The sequence below is a fragment of the Trachemys scripta genome, chromosome 3 (genome assembly GCF_013100865.1).
Source record: "Trachemys scripta elegans isolate TJP31775 chromosome 3, CAS_Tse_1.0, whole genome shotgun sequence".
NCBI lineage: Eukaryota > Metazoa > Chordata > Testudines > Emydidae > Trachemys > Trachemys scripta.
Genome location: NC_048300.1, coordinates 101282037 through 101309050, shown reverse-complemented (window position 1 = coordinate 101309050; position 27014 = coordinate 101282037). Strand labels below are relative to the sequence as shown.

Genomic DNA, 27014 nt, shown 5'->3' with positions numbered 1-27014 from the left:
AAAATATCCACTAGATGTAACAAACAAGATTACCAAAAATGACTATGGATGCCCTCTGTGCAAAGCACGGGCTATTGTTTTTTTTTTTTTTTATTTCTAGCATTTATTTTATTAATCCCATTTTTGTTTGCATGCTGCTGAGGCACGAGTATTGTCCAAGTGGTTATGGATAGTTTATTTTTGTGTTTGTTCAGCAAACTGAACTGTAGTATGTGTTATGAGGGTGGGACAAAGGAAGTGTTTTATCAGATTTACTTATGATAAGGACAGTTAAAAAAGTTAATAACAAGGAACAGATTTAATGCTTGTGCTCTGTTCCAAAGGGTGTTCTAATAAAAAATAACATTGGAGAACTCTGGACATAAAATTAAAACAATCATTAAATTATAGGCCATCTCAGTTGTATTTGTGTACACAAATATTAGAGAATATTTAAACTTTTTAGAGGGGTATTGGACTTTTGGTTTCTTTCCATCAGAAATGGTATAAAAGACTGAATACAAAGTAATGAATGCTGGAGGATGTGTAAATGAGAGATTTTTACAGTAGTACTTTAAAAAAAATCTTTTTCAGCATTGGGTTTATTATGATGTGCCTTTGATGGTTTAAGTTTAATTAGCTCCTTTGAGATAAATTGCATAGTATTGCCTAATATGCTATAATCCAAAGATACACTTTTTCAAATCTTAAATATCATAAAAGTATTACTACTTGCTAGAGCCAAAGAAAAAAGTCTGCACAAGCATTACTTGATGTGGCATGATGTCTGTTGAATTGAAGGGGGCAGTATCAGATGAGTAGCTGGGTTGGGAAACTCAGAGTTTTTTGTTATCTTAGCCAAAGTTAGTATACTCAGTAATACGTGTCAGCAGCTTGAAGAGAAGTTTTAATAGCCGTGGTAACCAACAAATAATAATAATTGAAGACTAGAAATATGAAACCTAACAAAACCCCACCATAGTTTCTGTGAGCTTAGATAACTAGTAGGAAAACAGGCCTGGTATTAGTTGGATGAGCTTTGTAAATGGTGCCAGAGGGATACCATAGCTGTCTCCTGACGCTCTCCATCCAGCTTGTTCTTTTTCTCTCTGCCTCTGATCTGTTTACAGAGTGTGTATTCTGAAATGGAATGCATACTCTTCACACTTTGAGAGAAAAGGTATCTACATCTCAGAAACCGCCACTATAATGGACATCATTGTTGGTATTAGGAACAGAGAGAAAAATGATCGAATAAATGATTATGGAGACTTGATTGACCTCTTACACTAAGAGGTAGGTCTCTTCAGAGGAGAGTTGAGGCACATTGGTGGAGCAGCATTGGTAGATTTTTCCATGCTGTCTTTATGTATGCTTTGGATAAAAAGGCCTCTAGAGCTTTCAGTTCTTTACCTTTCATGAATTTGCTAAAGGTTCTATGGCTTTTATTATCTTTTTAACAGAACATAATAGGAAAGGGCAACAATACTACTAGAATGTTGAAGATTTGATTGTCTTAAAATGAACTGCATATGTCTATGCATGGCTACTGTATAAGATTATGGAAAGTTTCTTAAAGTGGAGATGGCTGTTAACATAGTAAAAGTAACATATTTTAAATAGTATTAGCATAATGTTTTTAGTGATGGCCAGAAGCAGCTGAAGCTGAGCTTTTTCCAAATTGTTTCTGAATATGCTAAACAGCACAGGTCCCAGTAGAGATCCTTAAGGAACCCTGCTATTTACTGCTGTCCATTGTGAAAACTGTCCATTTATTCCTACCCTTGTTTCCTATCTTTTAACCAGTTACTGATCCATGAGAGGACCTTCCCTGTTGTCCCTGCTTACTTTGCTAAAGAGCCTTTGGTGAGGGACCTTATCAAAGGCTTTCTGAAAGTCTCGGTACACTATATCAACTGGATCACTCATGTCCACATGCTTGTTGATCCCCCTCAAAGAATTCTAATAAATTGGGGAGGCATGATTTTCCTTTACAAAAGCCATGTTGACTCTCCCCAACGTATCATGTTCATCTGTGTGTCTGATAATTCTGTTCTTTACTCTGATTTCAGCCAGTTTGCTCGGTACTGAAGTTAGGTCACCAGGCTGTACTTGCCAGGATTTGCTTCAGGAGTCTTTATAAAAAAAAAAAAAAAAAAAAAATCATTGTTGCATTTGCTACCCTCCAAAACATCTGGTACAGAGGCTAATTTAAGCAAAGAGTTAGATACCAGAGTTAGTAGTTCTGCAATTTCATATTGGAGTTCCTTCAGAACTCTTGGGTGAATACCATCTGGTCCTGTTGACTTATTACTGTACAATGTATCTATTTGTTCCAATACCTCCTCTATTGACACCTCAATCTGGGATGGTTACTCAGATCTGTCATCTAAAAAGAATGGCTCTCCCCCACAGCCTCTGCCATGAAGACTGATGCAGATATTTCATTTAACTTCTCTGTGATAGCCTCGCGTTCCCAGATTGCTCCTTTAGCACTGTGATCATCCAGTGACCCAACTAACTGTTTGGCAGTCCTGTTTCTGATGGACTTTAAAAGGTTTTTGCTATTAGTTTTTGTCTTTACCTAGTTGCTTTTGAAATTCTTGTCCTGCCTTCTTATACTTTTGATTTGCCAAAGTTTATGCTTCTTTCTATACATCCGACATTAAGATTTTGCTTCCAGTTTTTAAAGGATGCCCTTTTCCCACTAGCCACCTCTTTAACTTTGCTGTTCAGTCATAGTGTCTTGTTTTTTTTGGTCCTCTTGCTGTTTTTTTTAAATTTGGGATATACATTTTGTTTGAACCCCTGTTATGATGTTTTAAATAGTTTCCATGCATCCTGCAGGCATTTCACTCTTATGGCTAACTCTTTTAATTTTCATTTAACTAGCTTCCTCATTTTTGTATTGTTCCTGTTTTTGAAGGTAAATGCTGCTGTGGTGGGTTTCTTTGGCATTTCTCCCCCTACAAGGATGTTAAATTTCATTATGTTACAGTCACTATTACCGAGTGGTTCAGCTATAGTCTCTTCTTGGACCAGATCCTGTGCTCCAGTTAGGACTAAATCAAGATTTGCCTCTCCCCTTGTGTGTTCAAGCTGGTCCACAAAGCAGTCATGTAAGGTGTCTAGAAATTTTATCTCTGCATCCCTTCCTGAGGTGACACATTACCCAATCAATATAAGGATAGTTGAAACCCCCCCATTATCATTGGGTTTTCTGTCTTTGTAGCCTCTCTAATTTCCCTGAGCATTTCATAGTCAGCCACCATCCCGGCCAGGTGGTCGGTAGAATATTCCTAGTGCTATATTTTTATTGTTCAAGCATGGAATTTCTATCCACAGAGAGTCTGTGCTAGTTTGATTCGTTTAAGATTTTTGTTTTATTTGACTCTATGCTTTCTTTCACATATAGTGCCACTCCTCCACCAGTGTGACCTTACTGTATATTCCTATATATTTGGTTCCCTGGTATTATGGTCCCCTTGATGTTCCTTATTCCATCAAGTTTCCGCAAGGCCTATTATATCAATATCCTCATTTAATGCCAGGCATTCTAGTTCACCCATCTTAGTATTTAGACGCCTAGTATTTGTATATAAGCATTTGTACATTTGGTCAATATTCAGTGGCTTGCCTTCATGTGTTATACTTAAATGGGACTCTTCTACATTTGACTGTTCCTCACTACCTCCTACCTCTTTACCAAGTTCTTTCCTATCCTCTTTAGTAGGATATTGAGTCTCCCTTTAATATATTCATCAGTTGGGGTTGGTCCTGCTTTGAGCAGGGGGTTTGACTAGATTACGGTTGGAAGAAACCTCAGAAGGTCATCTTCTGTGATTCTATGATCTCTGAGGGATGACTCCGCCTGAACTGTGGGCTCCTCCGCAGCTGTTGGCTTTCCCCCAGCTCGGGATGAAATTCCCTCCCCACTAGGCCTCTCTACTTCCGATATAATTCTGCTGCAGAGTCCAGGAGTTCTAGCAGCTCTCCCGCTGCGCCTTCTGCTCCTGGCTGGTGCACTCTTTTACACACTGCACTCTGGGCCAACTTTGACCACAGAATCCCTGAAGAAGGGTGGTATTATCTGAATGCAGTAGAACCTGCCTGATCTGCTAAAATTCTGAATGATTTCTGGGAAGTGAGGTGAAGGGAGGAAGTGCAAGGTAAGAAAAGTTGTGGGAGGTGAAAGAATATCCTCAATATTGGGTTCAGTACCTGGAAATGTTGATGCTTATCAGAGTCAAATCTCCTAAGGTTTGACCAAGGTGAACTTTACTGCAAAAATCTTTTGTGTATTAGAAGTTGCAACAACAACAACAACAAAATGTTTTCATATTCAGCAATCCAGAAAGCAGCAGCAGTACTGCTTCTAGCCCTTCTCATGTTCAGCTAGAAGTTCAAAAGCCAGCCAAATGATTTCTCCGTATATTACAACAGACACTTAGATTAGGGAAAAAATACATAAACCATAAAAATGGAAAACACATGTACAGAAGCAGATACTTTCATACGACAGGGAAATTCAAATGAACTGTTCTTGTTCCAGAGCATAGCAAAGGCTGCTTGTTGAGCTGGTTTGAGATTCACATAAGGATGACTCATACCTTGACTCAGTGGTTTCCAAAAGCCTTCAGTGTGGCTGAACTGATTTAGTGGGGTGGGGGGAAAGGGGAAGGAAGCAGGCTGTCTGTAGGAGGTTCATGAAGGAGTGGTGTCTCTGCCAGAACTCCCTGTGTCCTAGTATGGCTGAAGAGGGGTAAGGTGAATATGCAGCTGTGGCAGACAAACCCAGTCAAGGAGTCAGCTGCATTGGCCACGGAGACTACTGTAGGCTTGAGGGTGTAGTCATGGCCATGGATAGACTCCGAGAGAAGGACTTTTGCCTTTTGACTTCTAGTGAGCACCCTGCATAGACCCCTCATATACTTGCTGTGTATAGACTTTAGGACTTGACCCACAGTGCAACACTAGAAACAACAAAAGAAAAACTATTAATACCAAAAGGCACACTAAGGCCCCAGTCTTGTGAAGGCTTAATATGTGTCACTTTACATGCCTGAATAGTGCCATTGAGTGGGACCATTCATGAACGTAAAGTGACAAAAGTGTTTAAGTCTCTGTAGGATGAGAGCCTAATGTGGCAGTTTTTTCTAATCCTGGTTATGTTGCAAAAGTCTTTCAGTTTGTAAAACCATGACAGTAAATAAATCAGTAATTGTGGTGGATTCCTTTATACACCTGATCAGGCAAACCTAAAATAAATATTGCAAATAAATTGCATTCAGCGTAAGGTACTAATGTCTCTGTTTTATGTCCCACAGAAGCACCTTGTGCTACTCCACTGATCTGTAGCTTTGGAAGGCCTGTTGATCTAGAAAAAGATGACTACCAGAAGGTTGTATGCAACAATGAACATTGTCCCTACAGCACCTGGATGCACCTTCAATGTTTTTATGAATGGGAAAGCAGCATTCTTGTTCAGTTTAACTGCATTGGCAGAGCAAGGAGTTGGAACGAAAAGCAATGTCGTCAAAACATGTGGACAAAAAAGGGATATGATCTTGCTTTTCGCTTTTGCTCCTGCCGATGTGGGCAGGGTCACTTAAAGAAAGACACAGACTGGTACCAAGTGAAGCGAATGCAGGATGAGAAGAAGAAAAAGTCGGTGTCAGAGAAGAGCACAGGCAGGTCCATGGCAGAATCTGTGGAAGATGCTAAAAAGTGCAGGCCTGTCAACAAGCCACAAAAAGGTTTAAATCATGATATCCAGCGAAGGCATTCGATGGACAGGCAGAACTCTCAAGAGAAAGGCATAGTTAGTGGGAGCTATGCAGTTCGTTCTCCCTGTGGCTCTCCTGGCCAGTCCCCTCCTACAGGCTACTCTATTCTTGCCCCTGCACATTTTAGTGGCCCTCGTTCGTCACGATATTTAGGAGAATTTTTAAAGAATGCCATTCACTTAGAACCTCATAAAAAGAACATGACTGGTGGTGGCATGTTCAGGAATGCCCATTTTGATTATGGGGCATCTGGATTGCAAGTGCATAGATCAGGACATTTTGATGCACCTGTGCAATTTTTAAGAAGACTTGACCTATCTGAGCTACTTACTCATATACCGAGGCATAAATTGAATACTTTCCATGTGCGGATGGAAGATGATGCCCAAATGGGTCAAGGAGAGGACCTACGGAAATTTATTCTTGCAGCACTTAGTGCCAGCCACAGGAATGTTGTAAACTGTGCGCTGTGCCACAGGGCACTGCCCGTATTTGAACAGTTTCCGCTAGTGGATGGAACCCTGTTTCTTAGTCCATCGAGACACGATGAAATTGAATATGATGTTCCCTGTCACCTTCAAGGTACAGGTTGTCAGTCGTGTTGGGTCTCTTTAAAATGATTGAACTGCTTTTTGTGCATTTCATTTTAGATTTGCATCCCCATGCAGCAAGTGCTTTTGTGAAAAGCTAGAAATGAATTTAGGTATCATTGGGTCAAATCTGAAGTAATCAAGCTTGGTATAAGTATGCTCATTAAAAAGAGATGTGTTGTATAGGTTGGGAGGTGTAAACATTGACGTACCTTGCTATTAGTTCTACAACTAAGGGACTTTCCTTCAGGGTTCCAGGTACAGCATGTAATGGTTTTCCAGCCAGGCTGTGTTGGACTGCACATGCACTGCCTTATTTGTTGAGAGTCTTACAGTGAGTCATGCATTGTCTCAAAATTAAATTTCCTGTTGCAGCCTAGATTAGGGGCTGAAATTAGACATCTACCAGAGGAGCCGGTCATGCCACTTTGTGGCTGGATAGCTTGCTGGGGGCCAGTTTGGTTTAAATAAATAATAATAATAATAAAAAAAAGCCCAACAACCAGTAAGTTATTTGTGGTGAGAAAGAGGGTGATGGGCTAACATAATGTACCGGACTAAGAAGGCTATGCCTTGCTACCTCTAACTGGACACACACACACATAGGCGATCTATGAGATTGACCAAAGAAGGGGTGCAACAATCTGTGCAAGACAAGTGTCAACAGAATTACTACTACTTTGGTTGACACAGCAGGGATTACTTTGAGAGTTTAATGGAAAAAGCAAGAAAGTGGAAGTAAGACAACCCCGTAAAGCAGGTATTTTTAAGATGAATTTTTTCCTGTTCATGAAAGTTGTCCTATCCCATGCATGGTCATAGTACACATTCTATAAGCTTACTTGATTTAACAAACAATGGTATAAATATTACATTGCAGTAAGCCACTAAGATCTGTCCATGCTAACAGTATTGTTTCCATAATACCTAATGTACTTCAAGGAAAAAAAAGTGACAAAGAGCAAATGATCTAAGATAAATATGTAGCATAAACAGAATGTAGTGATATGGGGCAAGAATGTTTGTTCCTTTTTTGGAGGAGATGTGCATAATGTGCTCATGGTTTTGCCAAATTTAATCAATACTTTTGCAACAATTAAAATGTCACGTGTCAATTTAACACTTGCCAAAAATAATTTGAAACTCTTCTTAACATGACTATTACTTACGTGTATTTCATTAATTGCTTTCTAACTTTTAGTAGATTTTATGTACACCTGTGGAAATACTAGATCCAAGGAGATTGCCTAAATTGTTGAAATTTTACTTTCCTTTGTCTTAAATAGAGTGATTTGTTACAAGAAGATTACATTTAATCATCTTAGCGCACATTTTAACACGTAAAGTTAAACTGTGAGTCTCTGTTCCAGGACACTGTTTCCCTCCTGAGTTAAACAAATCATTTCTTTATTCCAGTGAGTGATTTAGCCATCAAGCCATTTAACTAGGGATCTCAAAATTAATGGTGGAGAAGATGAAATATTTCTGTGTGTGCAGAAGCTATGACTACTGTAAAATGCATTTAAAGTTGTCTTCTATAAAAAAGTTATTAATCTTGGTACACAGTAAAAGATTTCTAATGCATGGAATTATGTCAAAGATTACATTTCCAGATATTCACTTGAACAACAGGATCTTGAGGTATTTGTACTCTAGGAGCATTGTAAGGCAGGATCGGAGTAATAAAACTCGCATAATAAACTACTTTTTGAAGATTGTAGAATTTAGCTTAAAAACTCATACATTTTTCTCAGATTGGGAACACTTTTTTTTTTAAACCAGTTTATAGTTACAGGAGTGCAAAAATAATTGGAAGCTTTATCTGTTTTGTTGAATGGCTTTACTTTCCACTCAATTTCTCTAAAACATTTGCATTAAAAAAAAAAAACTTGTTTAAAATCTCTGATATAGACTAATTGTACTTGTTGGCTTCCAGACATTTTGTATATTTTGAGATTTTTTTCCAAAGCAGCTGCTAGAGTCATGAATTCATTACTTTGATTAAGAAATTGTACATTCAAGACGTTGATTCATAAGAGCACAGCCTGTTTCCTGAAAAGCACAAAATCACGGTGCACAACTCTTTTGTAGATGGTATTTGTAGTTGAACATTAGATCATAACTTTCTTGCATACAAGTAATGTAAAATATAGGGTGATGGTTTTTATTATAGTATGTATGTACATAGTTAAATAGCCAATCATCAGTTCAATAACATGGGATGAGCCCAGATCAAAATACTGGATCCCCAAAACTTGTGTGAAGCTTTTTATTTTCTCATCTGAATTCTGTATCTTGGGGTAAGTCTCTACTGATAAGTCTGTTCATGTTTTTATAAAGTAAATATTCAGTCTTGAAGTCTGAACTGTCTGACAACTATGGAAGTCAGTGTAATTTATCCAACTCTTGACAATTCACCCCTGCATAGGGAGTCTGTGATTAAATATGAGGGGGAGAGGGAGTTATTTTAACACTTCACACTGGAATTGAAAGTGTCTAATATGCTGCCTGGTATTTCGAAGTTTGTATTGAGATCTGAAAAAGTAATGTGCATTAAAGCATCATTTGCTTATGTCTTAAATACACATGCCTTAAATTGTACTGCCAAGCAAAACCCAGAGTTGCAGTTTTGCTCTTTTCTGCTTTTTTATGGTTTCTCACATTAGGAATGACACGTCCTTATTTCCTTCTCTTTGCTGGAAGATCTTGGCAAGATATTTGGCAGACTTGAATATAATTGTCAAACCAGACTGGCAAGTGAGCTGCAACTCTTCCTCCTTGTGGTGGGAATTGAGAGTGGATGAATTATTGGAGTTGGAGAATCAGGTTGGTGTGACACCACTTTCCAGGTCCTCCTAGTATTTTGCCAAAGTACTCCAGCAAAGAGAAAATTGAGGATCTGACATCCCTCTTTTGGGTTATTTATTTATTTATTTATTTTAAAGTGGGACCTTTTTGCCCCTTTAGAAAACATTTTGGGCCAGTCTATAAAGTAGCGTTATGTACTTTGTCATTCTCCTTCTTAAAAATTATTATTTGTATAATGACAAAATGGCACATTACAGGAAATGTCTGCTTAAACCTTTTGGATAATGTCTCCTTTCCTTAAGGAATGTGTTTCCTGTCCACAGGAAGGCTTATGCACCTCTATGCTGTTTGTGTTGACTGCTTAGAAGGAGTTCACAAAATTATCTGCATTAAGTGCAAGTCCCGATGGGATGGAAGCTGGCATCAACTGGGAACCATGTATACCTATGATATTCTGGCAGCCTCTCCCTGTTGTCAGGTTAGTATTATGCATAATAAGGTGAAGGTAAACAAAGCGAAAGTGTTTGTGTCTATTTTCTCTCCTTCCTCCAGCCCCCCCTGAAAGCCCCTAGTTTAAGAGCACAAACCAGCATCACATACCGGAGGCCAGACTAGATGATCTAATGGTCCCCTTCTTGTCTTAAAATCTATGAAATTATAGTGCGCAGGTGTCTGCAGAAACAGGAGGTTAAAAAAAATTAGACACAAATTAATGTAAACCATTGGTGCAGGGGATAGAACTAAGATGCATTTTAAAATAATTTAAAATGCATTAAACCTTGCTGCTTAGATTGGATAATCACAACAAAGTATCTCATGCACATCAAGCTTTTGCATCACGATTCATTTTGGGATTATAGCAATGTAGTAGCAAAACTGCAGTTACTGTTAAAATAGCACTTTTAGTCCAAGGCCTGGTCAGTTGTTTGAACTATGGCTGTTTTATCAAGGGGTAGGCCTGCGAAAAGGCAAAAAGTAATGGACACTCTTAGAAATTTTTTTGCTTAAAGAATTCCCCTTTCTCTTTAATCTTCAGTATGAGTGTAGTGATGTTATCCTGCAAATCTTCAAATTTTAAAGAACCTTGGTTTTGACTTGACTGTAGTCCAGTTTGTACCTTAGGTGGAGAAAATCTCATGTAGGGGACAGAATGCTCAGACTCTTGCTGTTTGAAGGTGCAGTTGTTGCAGATTAACGGCTGGTTAAGTGATTAGATGGATTGGAGATGCTCAACACTTTGCAGCAGTGGGCAGTAGTTCATAAAATGTTAATTTCTGGTGTAACGCTCAAATGATGATCCAGTAGCGGTATAAGTGATACTCCATTGATTCATTATAGGAGTCACACTAAGCAAGTGCTAGGGGAATGATTGGATTAGTCTGTACTGCAAACAGGAAAAAAACAACAGGTTGAGTCAGTTCAATAAGTAACTCTATTGTATTTAGATACATTCCTCACAAATGGGGATACACCTTCATTAATTGTTTACTCAGTTACCTTTCTTTCCTGGGCAATGTCTTTATCAAGTTTTGCAAGCTCTATGTATTATTATTATTAAGTACCAACAAGTTGCTTATCTCTGTAGAGGAGAGACTGTCCTTGCCCTGGAGACCTTGCAATCAAAGAAACTTTGTCAGAATGCAAATGTTCATTAGCTCTCATTACTAATGTATATAGTTTAAAATGAAAAATAAACAATAGTATGTGATAAGAAGAAGGGAGTTGCTGCTGCTGTAGAAGATGAGTAAACATCAAGCTCTGTAGTTAATTGATTTCCATAGTAGTATCTACAATGAAGAGTGTTACCTCACAGTTTTGTGCACTTCTTAAATTGTGAGCCTCTCTTTAAATAGGAAGGTTTTTTTTTTTTTAAATGCAGTATTAAGGTTGACATTTTGAGCTTGCAAAAATCAGGCAATTTAGATTGTTTCAACTTCCATCTTAATTCTTGTTCCTTATGTGTGAATATTACAAGAGTCTTATTTATATGATCAGTGGGCAGTGTGAAAGTAGTTGGTAAGCAATTCAATATAATAGAATATGAAATTATTAGTTTTCAGTCACCTAAATTATTAGATATGTTCATTTTTGCTACTGCACCTACAGGTGTATAGTACGACCATGTAACAGAAGACCCTATTGTAAAGCATGTGTGCAAAGGGGCAGAGTTAAGATATATTATGTAAACTAAATCTGAATTGCCTTAAATTATTTTAACTGAAAAGTAGCATTTGGTACCTTATTCCAAAAAATCTCAGAGCACAACAGTGATGGACAAAGTGAAACTTTGGCCAAGGAGATATTGCAAATGCATGTTCTATCAAAGAATGCTTTGGAATCTTTAGCTTCCAAGCAGATCAGACACTGGCTTTTAATGCCCTCTCAACCTCAGTTGTACGTAAGTGAATTGTTTTTTGCAAGCAAAAATCATGGAAGATCTTTTATTGAAGATCATTACTGTTCTTTTGAGATGTGGTTTATGTTCAGAAGCACCCGTTAGGCTGTCATGCTAAGGCTCTTGCAGCTCAGACCCTGCCTCCATACTTATTAGCCCTTGTTTCCTCCTACCCTCCATCATGGACTCTATTCTCTGCTTATCTTCTTTCCACCCACTCTTGAGTCTGTCTTTTGCACATTGCCTGCTGTGCTTGCAACAGCCTGCTGTTTTATTTTTGTCAAGTGGCCTGCATTTTTGCACACCCAAATCTCTCCTTAAGATTCACATATTTTACCCAGCCTTCTGTTGCTGATGGCTCTGTCTGTTCTCACCCTTGCATTTCACTTTGGTTCTCATCTATCCAAATAATGTTGACTCCTCAAGGCAAGGTCCTGTCTAATTGGAATTTGTAAAATACTTTGTATACTATATTGCTGTACTATAGTAATATGTAGCTCTTACATAGGTTGTCAATGTTTAAATATATTTTTAAAGTATTATGCATGATGTAATACCACGTCATGATGCTGAAATACCATAACCTGTAAATCTATTAATCCATAAAGATTAAAATGCTGATATGCAGCATAATCAGATTATGTTTAAATATAAGAAGTCTAAACAGCATCACAATAATAGATTTTAACCATGTAGATTAAGAATTGTATGGCACAGACTTAAAAATTCCTTTTCTTTTTTACTTTAGTGTTTAAGTTAACAAGTTATGGCACATAACAGCAATAATGGTGTGAAGGATTTGAGTTTTATTTTAGGGATTAATAAACACAAACCCAACATATGTACTTATACATTTGGATTCTGCATGGATGACCAGTCAGAACTGAATTCCTCTCAGTATTAGGAGTCAAAGGTAGCACTATATTTAATTTTCATATGGGAAAAAACGTCACTATTTGTCCTAATGTCTCAAGTGTGAATTCAGAAGTTCATTAATAACATCCATACAGGTCAATATGTGCAAACATATAATGTACTTTTTATAGATTTTCTAGAATGTTAATTTACAAAAACTCAATTAGCAGAACTTGCTTATTCCTATGCTTCAGTTCATATATCCTAACTATAGCTGCTGTATGAAGTGGAAAAGAGTCCTGTGGCACCTTATAGAACTTACTAGCACAGACTGCTCAGTTGGGATGCCCTGCTAGATGGTCTCTGACCAAATGAGTCATAATGCTATGTTATCTGAAATTTTTCTTGCTTCTGTCATTGCTGTGCTTTACTTAGTCTAAACATGCTGGCTCACTAAAGAGTTAAGGTAAATACATCATGCCTCAACAGTTCTCCCCGGCACCTCCGCTCCCAACTGAAATGCACACAGGGTAAAATTTTCAAAAGTGCCTAAATAAGTTAGGCACCTCAGTCACTTTTGAAAATGGAACTTAGGCACTCTTGTTAATTTTACCCTTAAATTAGTCCACCAAAAATCTGGAAAGTCATGTGATAATGCCAGCCTGATGAAAAAACTTGCTTGGAAGGAGGAATTGAAGCAACATTTGAAGCCTTATCTAAGGAGACAGGTTACCATCAGCACGACAGATGAGTTACCTATTTGATTATCACTTAGGGCTCAATATTGCAAGGGGTTTCAGTGGGAGTTGAGGCTGTTCAGTACTTTTGCCAAATCACCTGAAGGCATTCCAGTTAAGGAAGTTGTCATTCCAGTTAAATAGTGGCCCTTGCCATCAAATCTCATAAGTTATACTTTCTTAATCAAGCCTGTCTTTAGGAAAGAGGAATGGACTGTCTGAGACACATTCTCTTTTTCTGTGGCAAGGTTGGAAGCAAATTGGAATGTTTCAAGGTGTTTCTGTCTACTTTTTGACAGGCTCGACTGAACTGTAAGCACTGTGGAAAGCCAGTAATAGATGTACGGATTGGGATGCAGTATTTCTCTGAATACAGCAACGTCCAGCAGTGCCCGCACTGTGGAAATCTAGACTACCACTTTGTGAAGCCATTCTCTTCATTTAAAGTTTTGGAGGCTTATTGACGAAAGCTTTGCTTTAGTAATAGCTATTTTATGGGTATTACTACTTTATTAGACACCTTTTTATAGGATCCATTCTGTGACAAAATTAATTTCTTTTCTAACTGAAAGAGCAGCTTCTTTGTGTGTCTATGTACATATAATATTAATATGTATATACGTGTTACTAAGACCTGGTCCTCCTGACAAGATTTCAGCAAAGGGTGGAGGCAAGCCAACTAATGCCAAGAGTGGGGGAAATTTCAGCTTAAATGGTTTGGTTTTAATTTTTGTATCATCACAGAAGAGCTTAAAGGGGTGGAAAGGTTTTTAGAAAACAGGATGAGCCCCATTTGGAAATGGAAGATTTTGTGGGCCCACCACCCTTACGGCTTGGTGAGAGGGGAAATCTTCATGAAGGACCCAATCTTGTTACCACTGAATTCTTTAGGATCTTTATCATTGACTTCAATGGGAGCAGGATTAGACCTAAAAAAAATCTTAAATTATATTAGCTGGTCTGCTTTCAGATTCCCAGAATTGGGTAAACTAAAATATTGTGACGAGTGAATGTAAATCTGTGCCAGAAAACGTTACCTGAAAATCTTTTTTGGCATGGTGTCTTCCTGCAGTATATATTTCATATGAGTTACCCTCACTGACAGATTGTATGGAGATAGTACTGTTTCCACCAGTGTTGTAATTTTAGCAGTCAGGTCAATTGTTTATACAAAAACAAGCTTGATTTTAATACATTTTATTTAAAGTTATTTGCTTTGCAAATATTTTTAGAACTTTGTTGTGATGCACAGAAGGAACATAAAGGAAGATATGGTCCATTGCAAACCAGTTATGAAGGGGTCTGTGTGTGTCTGTGTGTGTGTGTGTGTGTGCACATGTGTGGGGCGGTTGGAACTTTAGACAGCATGCCTGAGGCTGGTATGACTGACTTGTAAAGAGGATCTTGAAAAATATGATCTGGGCTGAGTCAGATCTGTGAGCACGTGAGGTATTTGTGCCATATTAGTATGAGAATGCATCATGACTTTATTTCAAATAAAGTTTAGTACATTTGCTGAAATAGCCACTGCACCTTAGTCTTTCAAAAATATGTAAATCCAGATATTGTCCAATTGATTCTGAGGACTTGGAAATGATGTGTATTTTAAAAAAGTTGAGTGTAATTCCTCTTTACATTCCCACACGTAATAGACTATACCAGATAATGAATTGGTATCAGAGGGGTTGTCTCCATAGTTTGCCAATGTTCTCTTTCTTTGTTTCCCTATTTTTCTTCTGTGCAAGAATTTAAAAATAAAAAGTCTATTACTTGACTCCTCAAGATCAATCTAAGTTTTCTTCATGCCACATTCATCACTATGGTATCTGTTATCACATTAAAAAAACTAACAGTATTTAAGTGGTAAGACACTATTTATACAACAAAATATGGGTTCCCCAGATTATAATTGTTAATGTTTATTGCAAGTATGCATTTAAAATGGCTTTGATATTCTGCATATCCTATAAAAGAATGCAAAAAACATGCAACCAAAGTGGGAGAGAAACAAAAGAAAACTGGTGACCTACTGTATTGACTGTTTCCTACCTGTTTTTTTTTAAAAAAATACCATATACCTGGTACTTGAACTCCGTGCCCAGATTATTTAGTGACTGATTTTGTATTCACAAAGAAACTCAATGCATATTTTTCCTTTCATGAGGCTATGGCTTGGACAACAACGCTATAAAGTTTTGTTGATATAGCTATGTTGGCTAGTAATATGGGGGAGGGAGGAATCTCACACACACACACACACACACACACACCCCCGTAGCCGACATAACTATGCTGGCAAAACAACCAGGGTAGACGCTGTACCAACAGAAGTGGCCTTCAGGGAGTTCGGGAAGGTGGTGTAGCTACGCTGGCAGGATGTCTTCTTTTTTCCTCGTGCTCCATCTCCAGTAGGGTTCTTTGCTAGCATGGCTATGACTGATAAAGGCTCTGTATTGTAGACAAGACCACTGTCTTCATGGCAGAGTTTTCTCCTTTCAAGTTAGCCTCACTCGAGTGAGAGAGGCCACTCTGCAGAATATAACTTGAGCTGCAGAAAGGTTGTGTTAGCAGCTGAGGTGTTGTGCTAACTTGAGCTGTAGCCTGAATCCCTTGACAGGCCAGCCAACTTGAGTTAAAAGCATTTGAGTTAAGGGTTTGTGGGTGGATGGGTCTAGAGTTATAATTCAAGTTAACTCTGCAGTGAAGACAAGCCCTCAAGACATGTAGACTGTATTTTGATACACAGGCGTCACCTGTGCACTCAATGACTAAGTATTTAGTTATTTTTCAAATGATCTAGCATGTGTGCCGGAAAGCATTATCAAAATCTCTTTTAACTGATTTGATTGTAAATATAGTCTACTGCACCCATCTTAGTGATCTAAAATCATGTTGCAATGATTAAACTGCTTTAAACATAAGGGGAGGAACAAAGGGCACTTGGGGATTGCTGTATCATTCAATATTTGGGCCTGATTCTTCTCTGCCTTGAGTCTCAGGTGGTCATTTATACCAGTGCAAAGTGGGTATCAAAGAAAATGAGAATGGTAGCATGCTATACCTGCTTTTCACTCACTTTGCAAAGGTGTAAATGACTATGCAAGGGAGTGGAGAATCAGAATCTTGGTTTCTTTGGGGCTTTCCTAAATATTCCAGTTAATAAACCTTTCATTCAATGGCTTAATTTATGTATGACAATCTGTAGTATGAGTACAGGCAAAATATGACTTTGGCCATTTTTTAAAAAGGATAAAGGTATGACAAAGACTACAGTATCTGCAAAGCAGTGCCAAGAACTCAACAAACAGTGTGATGGGATAAAGCATGTTTAAGCTTGTCTCGAAAGAAAGTGTTTAGAGGACTGTAGGTGCAACACTGTCCAAGAAAATAAAACAATTTAAGTCTTGAGAAACTTTTTATTTTGCTATTGAATGCATCGATGTTACTGCTTGAAACAATGCCTATTTTCTTATAAAAATACAACTTTCAGGTGGGTGTTAGCATCACATGGGTAAGAAGTACAGTATCCTTATTGAAAGCCAACTGAACTATAAAAATATTCCTCTTACCCTCCCCTGCAAAGTAAATTGTCCCTAATTTGAAGAAAATGCTTTTTGTGCTTCTTGATGATAGTGAGAACTGGATCTCAAGTTACGTTACCTAAAGGTGTATTTGCTTAACATACCAACTAAGACCTCAGTCTTGCAATCTAGTCTGTCCAGGCAGACCCTTTTTTCTCATGCAAACTTCAACTGGGCTCTGCACATGTGCAAGGATCCAATTACAGGGTTGGGATCCAATGCTAGCTTTTAAAATACACATTAAGAATTAAACTGGAAACTTACATTGATTTGCTTTGCATCTTGGTGAGGGGTGGAAAATGTCTTGAGCTTTTAAATGTTTCAACTAGGAAACAATTTGTCTAGTTTAAAAAGCTGGTTGCTTTGAGTGTCTGGCTCAAGTCGTCCTCCCTGTCCCCCTTTCCCTTCACTGTGGTCTGCTTAAAGTGATGCATGTGAAACATGCATTCTTAAGCCATAATACAGTCCATTGAATTTTGGGTGTTGATTCTGCTCACTCTATACGCATGTTACTCCTGTGCATAGTGAGGACATGTACTCTTTATATCTACAATCTCCGAATGAACTTTCCAAAGGAGATGCTTGCATTCAGATAGATTTTACATTGCATATATGCAAATTATTTTTTCCATCAATAGGACTTCTAAAACCAGATTTTGGTACATGTAATTAACAAAACCAGATAATTTTACATACTAAAATGTGTGATATCTTCCAACATGAACTGGGTGAAATTCTTGTTCTATCTGCTGCTACAAAGCCATTTTAAAAAAATCAAGTACTTTGTACCCTATTGAGCTAAAAATACAGAATTTGCATTTATTTGTCTAGTAGTAATTAGTCTATAAAAATGAATTTCTAAGGTGGTTTAATTGGAAGAATAAGTAAATTTCAGTAAATGTATTCTGACAAGAGGGAGACATTTAACCCAGTTTCTTTAGTTTTATACTGCTCACTTTACTGTATCAGGTAACCATGGACAAATACATTGTGATGTCACCAATAAAACCATTTAAAAAAACAACAACAACTTGTCAGTAAAGGTTTCTAGAATGCACTTTTGCAGAGGGAAGAGTATATACATAGCAAATGAATGTTGATGACATTAAAATAATTGGTTATGATATTGTTTGCGTGTGGTGTTATAGGATTTTTTTGTTGCATTTTCTCTGTATTAAAAAAAGAAATAAATTCCAGAAAGCTAACTGTGTGCGGTTTTTTTTTTAATGGTTTAAATTAAAGTTCATTGTGGTGTGCATTTTGGTCTGTTTAGGGAATAATTTAAACTAGCTTTCTCAAAATCTGTTATCACTGGACAGTCACTTTTCAGGAATGAGTAGTGGTTGGGAAGCTCTGGGGTATTCAAGGACATGGTGACATTAATTTTTTGTGACAATATCAATCACTGCATAGTGACTAGAAAGGTAGGTCTATTAAGTGGGAAAGGAGGGCATGGAGAAAAGGGGATACATCTTATTGGAAAAGTGGGAGGTCCTATTCCTAGGTCAGCTGTCTGGAACCTAATGCTACAGCATAGCAAAGCCCCTATGTGCTGTATATACTATTCCATTTACAAGTGAGAATAAATAGCATGCAGCCTACTAAAGCCTTATTTGTTCCTCCATATGTTGATGGAACTGCCTCTCTGGTGCCTCTCAGGGAAATATGAGAATCCGGCCGTGCATTGCCATCCAGAAAGGGTTCTCCACGCTGGGACTGAGCACTTTAGCTCTGAAATCATGTTGGGAGGAAGCCCAGGTACCTTCTTGGTTCCCACATCAGGTTGGTTGCTTCCTGGCCCAAAATGCAGGCAAGTTCTACATAAGCATTTTCGCAGAGGTTTCTGTAATGAGAATTTTCCACCATTGTAGGCAACAAATAGGAATTTCAGAATGGAGAGATGCCTAAAAAACTCCAAGACTTGAGTGGGGTATCTGAAATGAGTCAGGTTGCTACAGAAGAGAACAAGGCCCTGGGGGGTTTACAGAAGATAGGACAGGGAAGGTCACAAGGGAAGATAGGCACATGACCCCTCTGGAGCTAACATAACCTATTGGCTCAGATGGATGTGGTGAGAATCTGAAACGAGAGATTGTGTAGTGAGTCAGCAGTAAAATTGTCCAGTCTTAAATTTGGAGGCAGATGTTGCACATGGGTTTGATAGCCAGATTACCGAGGCGATGGATACTGAGGTGGTACAATGATAAGAACCTTGTACATCATCTACCTCCTGAGTAAGGAAAGATGTACCTGTACAGTGGACTGATGTATGGAGTATTTAAAAAAAAACACACAACAATAATTAATCAAATTATAATTAAAATTTTAGAGAGGATATTAAACCTCATGCTCACGGCTTAAACCAATCTCTTAACTAGTAGAGACAGATTATTCCATATCTGCCTACGGCCGGGTTCTTACCCCTTCCTCTAAGTCACGTAGCTGGCCGCTCTCAAAGACAAGATGGTAACTAGACGGACCTCAGGTTTAATCCAGTAGAGCAATTCCTATGTTCCTAAGGAAAAATTATGAGACTACAGAGGAAGGCTAGAGTCACGAGGGGAAAAATCAACTGTTGCATGATACACCACCCCAACTTAACTAGATACTGTAAGTAAATTGGGTTAGAATTGTGCCTGGTCTCATGTTTCTGCTGGAGGCATCCCTGACTGTATTAGAGGAGAGGAATAAGCCAGTGAGGCTGCATGTGTGTGTGGGTGTGTGTACCTAAAAATACAGATCCAAATTTCACACAGCTATATTGGTATTTGATTTCTGTTCTGACAGTGTTCAATCTTCTGTTCATTCCGATGCTTGTACAGCCTAGCTATATAAATCAAAAACTGGTTTCTTTTTAAGATGCAGCCAATATACTTCATCATATTGACTTACTGCATTTAATTTAGAATATTTTTGGTCTTAAGTATGTATTACTCATAGATTTTTTGCATCCTAGTTTTTCAGTCAGCAATGTTCCAGTTTAATAGGACTACATTTGCTGTTTTAGTGTATTATTCGTTAGACCCAGCCTGATGGTCTAGCTGTTACCCATCTGAGTAATCCCTCAGTGGGACTGTTCATGTGAGTAAGGCTTGCAGGATTGGGCCCACCATCATAACATTAGAAGCTTCTCCCTATCTAAGTTAGGTTTTCAAGAAGGAATTCATTCTCCTTACTCACTCCACCTTCGGTGGAGTTCTGATTTTCTATGGTCCGGCCTGGAGTGTATGTATTCAAGGGTTTCTACCTGGGTCCACTTGCATAATTTAACCTGAAGCAGCAGCTTTTTGTTACACCTACACTGCATTGGTTTTCTTTTTGAAAAAGACACATAAGTGTAAGTAATATCCATCCAACTGCTGCTGCATCACGTTTTCCCTGCTACGTACCAATGTAGCAAACATTTTTTTTAAAAATAAAAAGCTCCAATATGACATTTTCAAAATAAAAATCCACCATCTCACTGGTTATCCTGATAGAATTACTGAATAAGATGACACCGCTGCCCTCTATAACTCTGCACTAATACAAGAATCATAGCTGTGGAACAGAGTCCTGGGAGATACAAGTTAATCCAACCATAAAATCAAGGCGACTTAAATAGTAATAGTGAATTGCCAAATAACTGTCATGCTTGCTTCTAGGCATGTTGAGCTGAAGGTGCTTAGAGACAAACCTATCCACCTTGTTTGGAATTTGATTAAACATAGGCTAAAGTTAATTGCAGAAGACTGGCTCCAGGGAATATCACCCGGTTATCAAAAGCAAAATAAAGTATATACTGTTCACAAACAGCAGAATCTTCACACAGTGGTCCTTTCTTTTCCACGTATTTCAAAAGGAGAAATATATTAGTCACATATTTCTTAAAACATGCACACAATAATTGAGGGCACTCAGCAAGTCTCTGGATGGGTCCCTAGCCTCTAGATACCTTCCATAGGAACTAGGTTTCTGGACCCCCCAGAATTCTGACTATAGAAAGATATTGGCCAGATCTATTATAAAGCTTTGTGAGTATAGCTATGTCAGTCAGGGATGTGAACCCCTCTTCCCTCCCCCCCCCCCCCCCCCCGCCCCGGAGCTGACAGAGCTATGCCTGTAAAACCCCCAGTGTAGTGACAGCTATACTGAGAGAAGACTCCTTCTGCCAGCATCATTTGAGGAGATGGTGTTACTATGCTGACAGAAATACTCCTTCAGTTGATATAGGCTCTATCTACAGTTGGGGGCTCTGCCACTATAGCTATAAAGCAGCTCTAGTGTAGACAAGGCTTAAGACGTTGAAAAAAGTAACAAAAGTCAAAATACCTTTTATGACAATGAAAAAGAAAAGAGGTAGGACAGTTCCTTTAAAGATTACAAGCTCTGTAACCAGGACTTTTTCTTTATACAAGCTGTCAAGGCTGATTCCCCACTCTGACACCTCGAGTGCAGAAGGTGGGGGCCCTCAAGGATTCTAAAAATTAATACTAGACACTCCAGGCTTATATTAAACTCCCAAGGTTAGACCTTTTTTCTGACCTTGGATGGGTAGATGCTGCCACCACCCAAGTGCAAAAAAACCCTTTGAGAACCCAGGAAGGTGCACTTGGGAATTCCTTCATGTGGGGTACCCTCAAGCCCTTTCACCCCCGCTCCGGGGAAGAGCTGAGAAAAAAAACAAAGGAAATTGGCTGTTGCCACCAGCTAATTAAACAACATGCACAAACCTCTTAGGATACAAAAATCCAATTCTGTTTTTAAAAAAGGTAAATTTTATTAAAAACAAACAAAGAAAAATACATCTGAAAACTTAGACTATTGGTAGATTTAAAAAGAGCAAATACAATAATTAAGCATCAAGAATGGTTTTCTTGAGGTCCAACTTAAAGGTTACAAGCAAAACAAAAGCATTTGGGGTTAGCATAGAGGAGTCCACAAGCCATAAAGAAATAAAAGATATAAACCTAATTGTGTCTTCCTAGACATTTCCTGATCTACTTACATATCTGGGGTTTCAAATGAGTAGTTTCTAGGTATGATCTGATGATTTTTCATACCTGGCCCAAAGCTTTTTACAGTTTAGTTCCAGCCCTATCCCTGCTCTCTGGGAGAACAACACAGATAGACAAAGGGGAAGTTTTTTTTCTCAATTTTAAAAAGTTCTAGCCTTCCCATTGGCTCTTTCGGTCAGGTGCCCGCTCCCTTCCTTTTACCTATGGACTTTTTAACCCTTTACTGGTAAAGCAAGTAGAGAACAGCTATTAACAGGTGTTTTATAGCTAACTGGTTGGCTGGGTGTCCATAAAAGGGACCCCCCCCATTCATTTATCACACAAGCACTAATTAAAAGGCTAAAATCCACTTCAGTTTTAGGCCAAAGATTTTTCTGAGCAGCACAGAAGTCCTCCCTACCATTGGTTAATTTTTCTACTATGGCTATTTGACACTATACAGAGTGTGGATGGACAGACAACAGAAGGGGAACAGCAGAAGATATCAACACCCATCAGTATGAGTCTAGTATTGTCGCTAGCAAGGTACGGGCCAAACAGTATTTTGCTGAGTACATAGTAAGGGCCAATTTCTGCTCTATGTTGCATGGGTTCACTTAAAGGCACGGGAAAGCAGGCACCGGCATATTTCTTCCCCCTGCTCTTGTGCAGTAGCAGGGCAATACTCCTACCTAAGACTTAAAAGAGCATAAAGGGGTGAGTTTGCTGAAATCACCTGTTTAACATGGTCTCAACAAAGCATGACCAGGCTTATAGCCAGATTAGTGCTGTGCTGACTGCAGTATGTTAGCTGGGGGGAAAATATTTTTTTTCATCAATAAGAAGATATGCCTACTGTGATGCATCCTGTCCAAGCACGCAGGATGGCTGGGCCACAAACAAAGGTCACACTGCTCAGTTTCTCCTTGCCAACCCAGCCCATATTTGATCAGTAATGGCAAAATTTCATCCTGTGTGAGAGTCCCTTACTTATAGAAATAGCTAGAAGGGTTTATACAGCCCTCATTGAAATAACCAAGAGAAGTAATTGCTTTCAGGGGAACCAGGAAAATAAGTCTGTGTGCCACAGAGCCACTAAAATCAGGGTGTCATATGCACTGCTGTGATGCATGGAAACAGAGTAGTGCCTGTATCTGCCAGAATTTTTCCTAGGCTTCAATCTGCTAATACACGAGCATCAAAAAGGGAAATTCAGATGACTTTTATAACTGAAACTACCTGCTACGTAAATGAGCCTAATCTTGTGTTTGGGGGATTTCCCATTAACTCTAAAGAGGAATTACCCACATAAATCCCCTTCACAGTGAGAAAAGAGTCACATCTGATTTGTAAAGTACAGGAAGGATTTGGATGAAGACACACAGCAGAACAAGACAGAGGACATGACAATTAAGATCTCAATTCCCTCGATGGAATAATCCACAATGGAAAGTTAATTAAGAGAGGGGCATGGATTTTCATTTGGCAGAGTGAGCAAGAGCAGAGATTAGAATTTCAGAAAAGGCGGGGGAGGGAAGGGATTTATATCAGGATATTTTACCAGCTACTTTAGTTTTCTTACAAAATAAAATTAATTTTGGGAGAAACACTACTGGCAAGTGACAAAGTGCCAGATTCAACCCTGGATCTTTCCTGGAATAACTGGCCTTGGACCAAGGATGAGTTTGTCCTGATAGCATTAGACACAACCTGATAAAAGTATCTCTCAGGATCTTGAAGGGGTTGTGGAATCCTTGTGCTTAACTCAGTTCATGCCAAGGAACATGACTGCATTCTATTTAGTTTCCACGTCTTGCATGGTGGTATTGGCACAGCATTATTTGAAATGTGCTAATTACATGGATTTTGGCACATTCAGAGTCTTAACTTCTCCAGTGAAAATGCACTGGGATCATCAGCTTTGGCAGGAGGGGTGAGTGTTGGGTAGCCTAGCTCCTACTCCTTCTGGGACATTGCCACCAATTGATCCATTGATTTCAGTACACTTCTCTCTACTGCCAAGTCTGCCTAACTGTAATACACTTCAAGACTTTACAAACCAAAGTATTGTTTTATGGGATCCTTTTCTCCCCCTACCCTACCCCATTTTTGTGTGTTATGTCTAAACTTAATTTTGTAAAATAGGGCAGAGGCCATAGGCCAAATTCAGAGGGGATTCAAAGCAAACCTAAAGAACGTACGGATATATGTTTAGTGAATTACACTTTCTTCGTAATAGAATGTAAGCCTGGTCCACATGAGAAAATTTGTACTAGTTTAAATAAACCAATCTTAAAATGGATTGATTTCGGCAAGAGTTAAACTGGTTTTACTGTATCTATATTAGGGGGTTGTAGCAGCTTAACTAGACCAATTTAAATCTGATTTAATTAGATCACTGCAACTCTTCTCATAAAGACAAGGTCTAGAGTCACTCATGGAGAGTCACAGGGCTAAATTCTGAGCGAATGTAAATAAATTCAAGTACATTACACTAGTGTTGGCTCCTGTAGAGCAGTCTACAAGCGCCACCATCTCTAAAGGATTCTTAGCTGGTCTCATTTACACAGCAAGGAGGTAAAAAGTTGTCCAGCTCCCACTCTGACTTACCTTACAACTTCCAGCTCCTCAGAGCATAAGTGTCCTTTAGAAATCTGTCAAATAGCTGCAAGTAGCTCAAAGGGGGCCTAAATCCCTTCATACACTAGTGTAACCCCATTCACTTCATTGGAATTACACGAGGTTAGGAGATCACAATCAGGCTAATGAAGTTTGAGTTTAAAGGTGCCCAAACCTGTATGAGTTACTAACTTACACATGACCTCACAGTTAGCCCATCCCCCTTTGTGTATATGCTACAAGGCACCTCACACACTTTAGGTACTTGGTAAATAAGATTAATTAATATTAATAATAAATAGTGATTTTTGGCTAAGTAATTTTTTTGTTTCTTAAAAAAATTTAACACTTCAAAAAGGAATAAAAATGCTTAATTTTTACATAATTTAAGTTGATTTTTTTGCCGATTTAAGTTCTAACTAAAAGGCCATTCTTAATGTATAATAAAAGCATCACACAGAGATTTGCACCAAAATAATTGGGACTCAAGCCCAACACCCCATTTTCCACATGGGGAAATTGAGCAGAAAGATCAGTCGGTTTGTTCAAGGCACCCAGGGTTGCAAGAGCTGGGAGCTCCTGATACCCAGTCCAGTGCTCATGCCATACTTCTCTCCCTAATTTACATGTGGCTTCACAGGGCACTAGTGATAATGTCAGACCTACATCACTGAACAAAACCACTAACCCAGGAACCTATCCTTGTAACAAACCCCAATGCCAACTCTGTCCACATATCTATTCAAGTGACATCATCATAGGACCTAATCACATCAGCCATACCATCAGGGGCTCGTTCACCTGCACATCTACCAATGTGATATATGCCATCATGTGCCAGCAATGCCCCTCTGCCATGTACATTGGCCAAACCGGACAGTCTCTACGCAAAAGAATTAATGGACACAAATCTGACATCAGGAATCAAAATACTCAAAAACCAGTGGGAGAACACTTTAACCTGTCTGGTCATTCAGTGACAGACCTGCGGGTGGCTATATTACAACAGAAAAACTTCAAAAACAGACTCCAAAGAGAGACTGCAGAGCTAGAATTGATATGCAAACTAGACACAATCAACTCCGGTTTGAATAAGGACTGGGAATGGCTGAGCCATTACAAACATTGACTCTATCTCCCCTTGTAAGTACTTTCACACTTCTTATCACACTGTCTGTACTCGGCTAGCTTGATTATCACTTCAAAAGTTTTTTTTCTCTTAATTAATTGGCCTCTCAGAGTTGGTAAGACAACTCCCACCTGTTTATGCTCTCTGTATGTGTGTATATATATCTCCTCATTATATGTTCCATTCTATATGCATCCGAAGAAGTGGGCTGTAGTCCACGAAAGCTTATGCTCTAATAAATTTGTTAGTCTCTAAGGTGCCACAAGTACTCCTGTTCTTCTTTTTGCGGATACAGACTAACACGGCTGTTACTCTGAAACTTGTCAGACCTATATTAACATTCACAAACTAGGCTTGAAGGGGGCAGGAGACAAAAGCCCACTGATAAGTCAAAAACATGGAGACCTGGGAGAAGGATTGGAATCTGGGGGGAACATGGGCCATTATAACAGGGATAGGAGAGATACAAGAGCAAACATAGAGGGGAAATCAGATCAGTATCTTAGATGTCTGTATACTAATGCGAGCAGTGTGGGGAATAAACAGGAAGAACTAGAAGTACTACTGAATAAACACAACTATGATATAGCTGGCATCACAGAGACTTGGTGGGATAATACACAAGTGGAATATTGATATTGAAGGGTGCAGCTTGTTCAGGAAGAACAGGCAGGAAAAAAAGGGAGGAGATGTTGCCTTGTATAGTAAAGATGTACACTTGGACTGAGGTTGAGATGGAAATAGGAGACAGACTTGTTGAAAGTCTCTGGGTAAGAATAAAAGGGGTAAAAAACAAGGGTGATGTCATGGTAGGGGTCTACTACAGATCACCTAACAAGGAAGAAGAGGTGGATGAGGCTTTTTTAAACAACTAACAAAATCATCTGAAGTACAGGACTTGGTAGTGATGGGGGACTTTAACTACCCACACATCTGTTGGGAAAATAACACAGCAGGGCACAGATTATCCAACAAGTTCTTGGAATGTATTGGAGACATTTTTTATTTCAGAAGGTGGAGAAAACTACCAGGGGAGAGGCTGTTCTAGATTTGATTTTGATAAATAGGGAGGAACTGGTTGAGAATTTGAAAGTGGAAGGCAGCTTGGGTGAACGTGATCATGAAATGATAGAGTTCATGATTCTAAGGCAGAGGTGGGCAAACTATGGCCCGCAGGCCAGATGTGGCCTGCGGGACCGTCCTGCCCGGCTCTTGAGCTCCCGGCCAGGGAGGCTAGTCCCCAGCCCCTTTCCTGCTGTCCCCCCTCCCCCGCAGCCTCAGCTCGCCATGCCGCCCGCGGTCTGGGTGGTGGGGCTGTGAGAGCCGGCGACTTGCCCCGGTGTTGTAGACTGTGCGGCAGCGTGGCTGGCTCCAGCTGAGTGGCGCGGCTGCCAGTCCTGGTGCTCTGAGCAGCATGGTAAGGAGGCGGGGAGTGGGGCAGGGGATTCCAGGGGGCAGTTGGGCGACAGGTAGCAGGGGGTGGTTGGATAGGTGTGGGAGTCCCGGGGGGGCCTGTCAGGGGGTAGGGGTGTAGATAGGGGTCGGGCCAGTCAGGGGAC

General features: G+C 39.2%; 1 protein-coding gene across 2 annotated transcripts in view; it reads left to right on the top strand.

Annotated features, from left to right (window-relative positions):
* The window catches only part of HECA (hdc homolog, cell cycle regulator), a 43901-nt gene extending 26044 nt beyond the window's left edge, over window positions 1-17857 (top strand). The window contains exons 2-4 of one of the 2 annotated variants that reach the window (XM_034765527.1): window positions 5307-6347; window positions 9466-9641; window positions 13450-17857. In XM_034765527.1, coding sequence (XP_034621418.1) covers window positions 5307-6347; window positions 9466-9641; window positions 13450-13614 — 1382 coding nt within the window. In that variant the 3' untranslated portion in view covers window positions 13615-17857. The remainder of the gene's footprint in view (window positions 1-5306; window positions 6348-9465; window positions 9642-13449) is intronic. The other variant, XM_034765528.1, reaches the window with a different exon arrangement.
* The last annotated feature ends 9157 nt before the right edge of the window (window positions 17858-27014 follow it).